The sequence below is a fragment of the Oreochromis niloticus genome, linkage group LG1, assembly GCF_001858045.2.
Source record: "Oreochromis niloticus isolate F11D_XX linkage group LG1, O_niloticus_UMD_NMBU, whole genome shotgun sequence".
NCBI lineage: Eukaryota > Metazoa > Chordata > Actinopteri > Cichliformes > Cichlidae > Oreochromis > Oreochromis niloticus.
Window position 1 is genome coordinate 8,536,458 of NC_031965.2, and position 6,000 is coordinate 8,542,457.

General features: G+C 41.0%; 1 protein-coding gene across 1 annotated transcript in view; it reads left to right on the plus strand.

The window, feature by feature from the left end:
• The first annotated feature begins 5,643 nt into the window (after positions 1-5,643).
• LOC102075929 (non-muscle caldesmon) overlaps positions 5,644-6,000 on the plus strand; it is a 71,790-nt gene continuing 71,433 nt past the window's right edge. The window contains exons 1-2 of the mRNA XM_025909025.1: positions 5,644-5,841; positions 5,942-5,994. Of these exons, the coding sequence (XP_025764810.1) occupies positions 5,667-5,841; positions 5,942-5,994 (228 nt within the window). The 5' untranslated portion in view covers positions 5,644-5,666. The remainder of the gene's footprint in view (positions 5,842-5,941; positions 5,995-6,000) is intronic.

Consider the following 6,000-nt stretch of genomic DNA (forward strand, 5'->3'; position numbering starts at 1 on the left):
GGTCACGGCTGCAGCTGTTGGAGGGTGTGTTGGTCCACAGGGGAGTGGATTCCAACACATATGAGGTTTATTATCAAATTCTCATTCCTTTGCAGGAACAACAATTAACATGGAAGGCTTTCCATGAAAGGAATGGTCATCTGGGGGTGGCAAAGACGCTCTCAATGTTGCTTTGTAGTTTTTACTGGCTTCAAATGGAGAAGAGAGTGTGTGACTGTACGGCATCCTGTGAACGGTGTGTATGTCATAAAGGCCATGGTGATGGTAAGGCCCCGCTCGTTCCTGTTTATACACATGCACCTCTCCAAATTGTGGCTGTTGATTTCCTTACACTAAATAGACCAGCAGACTCATACCAGTATATTTTGGTTGCTACTGATATGTTTACCAAGTATGCTTGGGCAATACCTACCAGGGATCAGACTGCTTCAACCACAGCTAAGATGTTGTTGAAACACATTATTCAGCCAACTGGATGTCCAGAGCAACTGCACTCAGACCAAGGCGCCAACTTTGAGTCTGCCCTCATAAAAGAACTCAACCAGACATTAATAAACATGTTGTCCACCCTGGTGGAAAAGAAGCGAACTCGGTGGGTGCAATATTTACCAGAACTGCTTCAGGCCTATAATAATTCTGTCCATGCATCTACAGGTTACACCCCCCACTACTTGATGTTTGGACGGAATGCTCGTCTGCCAGTTGAGCTGTCTATGGGGATAAAGAGATCCACAGAGCCAACAATCACCCAAGAGTGGGTTAAGAGACATCATGAACGCTTGAGGCTGGCATACCAAATGGTGGAGAACAGCAGTCAGAAGGCTGCAAGCCGGATGAAGGACAGGTATGATGTTGGAGCTAGAGCAGCTCCATTGCTCCCAGGAGAAAGGGTTTTAGTCCATACAACAAGAAGAGATGGACAAGGTAAACTGGCAGCACACTGAGAGTAAGAGATCCAAATCATGATATAGCGACAGTCTCAGATCAGTGGTTGCTTCTATGGAGCACAGCACAGCAGAGGCCAGGGTCAGATCACTATCCCCCCTCCTACTAGTCTGCCCCTGCTGTTCAGGAGGGTCTAAGGAGATCTGCCCGTGAGAATTTTGGGAAACCCCCATGTCGATATAGTTAGTAGAGTGCCCGAGGACGGGCTACGAAAAGGTTGGGGTGTGTGTTGCAGAGTATAGCATGGTGGAAAAGGATGGAGAGAATCCCCCACTAAGCTTTTGGGTTGGCATTACTTTAGATTTTTTTTGTATTAATGCTTTGGTGTTTCTTTATGTTTGGTGTGAGGTGTGGGCCACACCCATGTGGGAGTGGAGATTCTACTCTAGTCCAGCTGCCAGCTATATGGAGTTGAGTACTGGGAGCAGCTGATTGGGAAGGATTGGAGCCCTTCTCTATAAAGGGGAGAGGAAACGGGAAGGGGGTTTGTTGTTGTTCTTTAGTAGGACACTGGTGCAGCAGGGAAGCCTCGGAGACTCCAGGATGAAGTGTGCACAGAACAGATTTTTAACCTGGCCTGGTTTTGCTTTTAAAATAATCTGAGGATGTTGGAGGGAGGACTCATTTTAATTGGGATTTGTGTGGACCTGCTGGGAGGAAAAAACATTGGATTGGAGACTCTCTGTGCCCATGAAAGGAAACTGGACAAGTTTTTGGGAAGTTTCAGCTTGAGAGTGGAAGCCCCATGATTTGATGTGGAGACCCAACTTCGAACGCCTGAAAAGATGGGTGGCAAGCCTTTCTGAGGAAGATGCAGGATTGATATGTTTTTGGCTGCTTGTTCTTCCAAGTGACCACCTTTCCCCTGTTTGTAACCAGGCTAACAACCCTGACCGCGGTGGCTTTGGGCCTTGGATTTCTGGCCAGAGTTGTGTCTTCAGCCAGTAGTTTGAGTCTGAGGAAAAAAATAAATCTTGTGTAAACCATTGCAGTGCGTGTGTGGTGGTTCCTTACTGGTTAATATTAGAGCTACTACTTTCTTGGGCCTTACGTAACAAGTACATATGCTGTTTAGAGTGTTGTCTGTAATGTGTTCTGTGATGATCCTGATGAAGACCACGGCATAAAATGCATAGGTCAAGCAATCAAGTTTTCATATGAAAGGGTTTCAGGAAAAAAATGCACTTAAAACCTAGCTAAAAAAGAGATACAGTTACCAGCTTGTGGCGGAGGTGTGATCCCTGGCTCAGGTGCAGGGGAGGGGCGGTGCCAGGGAGGTTGGAGGGACAGGTCGATGTGATTGTGCTGATTAGGATTTCTCTTTTTCAGTGATGTTGGAGACCAGAGGGAAGTAGAGTGCACAGCTGACTGGAAGGTTGGCTGCCGTGTGTGTTGAGCTAGGAGAAAAATATAACTGTGCATGCAATAAAAGCAAAACAAACGGAAACACGGTGTGTTGGGTCGGAATCTTTACACAGCTGTTGATGGTTTTGCTTTGATTCAAGAGTTCAATGCATTTCTTACAGGTAATAAAATATACTTTTTGTAAAGCAAAATAAGATACACTGCTACATGAGTGGAACAGGAGTGTAAATGAAAAGGCAGTAAAACATTTTTACTGACTCAGCACTACTTTGAATACATGTATTAGCAGATACACACAAGATTATGACTGCACATGTTGCTTGTGCATGTAATCAAAGTCATAATCTAATCAGCTTCACTTCTAATTTTGAATGAGATGAATACAATTGTTTTTTATGTATTTTCTCTCCGAAGAGAGGATTTTCTGTCCCTTTCTATTTTGAAAGTGTGGATGTGTTTAGCCAGTGCTCCTTGGGGTGCAGACATGGCTTTCATCCTGAGGTTTCTTTCAGCAAAACAAGCAGCACCATCAGTAGCCATCCTTCTCAAATGTCCGCGCCGGTCAACCCACTGCATTAGTCTGTAATGTAAAGCTGCTTTTCATTGCCTGTTAACAAGCAAAGCAATATTCACAAACAACTGTAATTTTTTCCTTTAAAAGCTAACATTCTAGGGAACATTTAGGGAACTTAGTGGATCAGTTGAATGAGTTTTTCTTTTCTTTTCTTTTTTTGTGTACAGTATACACACATTTATGCCAGGACAGTAATCAGAATACTGCTGAAAACCTTTTCAGGCCTGGGAGCACTGAAAGCTGTTCAAATTAATTCACTTTAAACCAGTGTCATTTATTCATTTAAATCACAGAAATACTAATCAGAAGGAGATTTATATAGCAAAACAAGTTTTTTTAAAGAAAAAGGAAGATGATTCCTTAAGAACCAGATTGGGTTACCAGCTGTTTAACAGGAATGATTAGGGCTGAGGTGAAAAAGAAAAAAGAAAAGTATAAAAAGACAACAGATGCACACAAAAAGTAGAAATTGAAGGAGAGGGAAGACACTCATTTAAGGACATGCAGCAATGGCATATAAATGCACTGAGAGAGAAAGGTACTGATACTGTCAAGCATATCATTATACTTTGATGCATTTTGCCACTTTATTTTGATAGATGCTTTCTTATAAACAGTATTTCTAATTAGACTATGTTTTTTGTTGTTGTTTTCATTTCACTTAGCACAGTTTATTTTATTTCATAACTCAACTGACCATAAATAACCCTGTGATGCTAAATTGAATAAGTGATGTACTAAATGGCAGTTAATCAGTAATGGAATTTTGATGATAAATTGTTTATGATTTTAATGGAATACTGCCCATATCAGCAATGAAAGCAAATCTTGAAAACAAGAGCGTAAATCACATGTTTGTTTTCACTGACAAAATTTAAAGGCCTCGCACCACCACCGTCAACAAGGTCTATACTCAGACACTCCATAATGTTAAATTGGAATGATAAGGAAAAACAATGCAAAAGTTTTTGTGACTTCCTGACTGAATAAATCCCAGTGTCCCCTGCATGCTTTAAAAGAAGAGAAATTCTAGTCTGCCATCTAGTGACAGAAGCTATGTAGACAGATTAAGTGATAGAGATAGAGCAGACCTGCATAGATGTGCAGTTTATGTCCTTATTGACTAGGCAACAAATAGACAGGAAATAGATGGTATTTGGATAAATGAGGATATAATATTGTTATTGTAATGATATTTAAATTCAGCAATCATTGGCTCAAAAGTCAGCTTGATAAATTTCAGACTCTTCGTCCTAGTGATAATGCTCAACAACTATGGTTCACAAGTTTCTGAAGATGTTGATGTTAAAAATGATTCTTATCCATGATCATCAAAGTGTTTACCTTCCAGCTTTTTATATATATGGCACCAGAGCAAGTGGAAATACTGCATAATCAGAAGTAAGAAGAGATTCCAATAAAAAATAAATTCTTGTTGCAAATGTCAAGCAGCAAGTTAAGAATATGAAAGAGAAAAGAGCACGGCTTCTACAGGACAATGATCCCAGTAAAACCTTAAAATGCAACAACTATTCCTACAAACACAAATTAAAATCTTTAGAGTTCTCTGATTTGAACAGTACTGGAAATCTGTAGGGATCTTAAAAATGGTGTAAGACTGAGACTCTGCAGTAACATCAGTAACTTGGCCAAGGAGGTCACTGAACACTAACTAAGTAGACGCTGAAACTTTTGCATACCTTTACATTTTAAATGAATTTACATTTTTGACCAGCTGGAAAAACTGCCATAGCCCAAATGGACATTAACACAATCTGCCTTCAGAAAGAATTAATTTACAAAGGTTATGGAGGTTTTTCAGATCTGGGCCTCGGGTTTCATTTTAGTGAATGGTGATATTTACTCTGATTACAGTTTAACTTGTATGTAAATGCAACACAGAACAGGAAGCACAGGCCAGAATGTGATAAGAGCGGAAAGAAGTCTGTTATTTTAGTGTAGAGTGACCCAATCTCACAACTTTGCATGGATTCTGACCAATGTGTAGACTTTACCCTATCCTCAAATAATGTGCAATTTGACAGTGTACATTTGGTAGCACTTTATGTAATGTAATTATGCAACACATTATTAATATAATATCCCGAGGCTATAGGCATGAGCTGAAATTTACTTGGATTGTGATGGCTAATGGTATTTATGATATTGTATATATTACTGTGGAGGTATTTATAGTAAAAGTAAGAAAAGAAAGTTTTTTTCTTTGAAATTGTTCCTGATTTTTTGTTTAAAAAATGAAATGCAGTCTTAATCCACAGTGCTTTGTTGCATTTGTATATGTCCTTCACATTTTGAGTGTGAAATATATCGTATTCATACAGCAGCGACTGTGAACAAGGATGCACAACAATATTGGCGATTAATTTACAACATACAATTGCTAAAACTGAAGTCTCCTACAGTATTTTTCTGTTACTAGTGATCTCCTTTTATGTGCTGTTTTTAACATCATATATTGTGCATAAAGAAAAACCTATATGATTGTGTTTATAGTCTGCACAACAGTCCGTATATAATGGCACGTTCAGCTGATCTTTGACTCTAACATGACTTGGCTCGGTTGGGGCCAGCGGAGAGCCATGATTCAGTTGGATGTTGTGCAGGGGTGTGTTGTGGTATGTTTCTGGGAAAAGGGGTTATCTGCTGCTGATAAGAGCCACGTTTAAAAGGCTGTGCAGGAAGAGGTCCACTTACTTCACTACCAGCTGGAGGGAGCCACAACACGCGAATGCTGCTGCTCCTCATCGTATCCATTGTCAATATGCTTTTTGGTGTTGGAATGGTTTGCATGCCCCTGTCAGACAACGGGCCCCACATCGCCCACGGCTGGGCCCAGGTGGTCCGGCTCAGGCACCTTTACGCCACCAGACCGGGAATGCACCTGCTGATCAGTGAGGGTGGACAGATCCGTGGTTCTGCCGTCCAGACTCTGCACAGTAAGTGGAACACTTTGAAGCGCAGAGTCAAAAGGCTGCAAACTGCGGTACTTGTTACTAACCGCAGTGTTTCTTCGCTGTGGGAACATTTCCATTTTAGGCCTAATGGAGATTCGTCCAGTCGGTCCAGGCCGTGTTGTCATCAGAGGGGTAGCAACC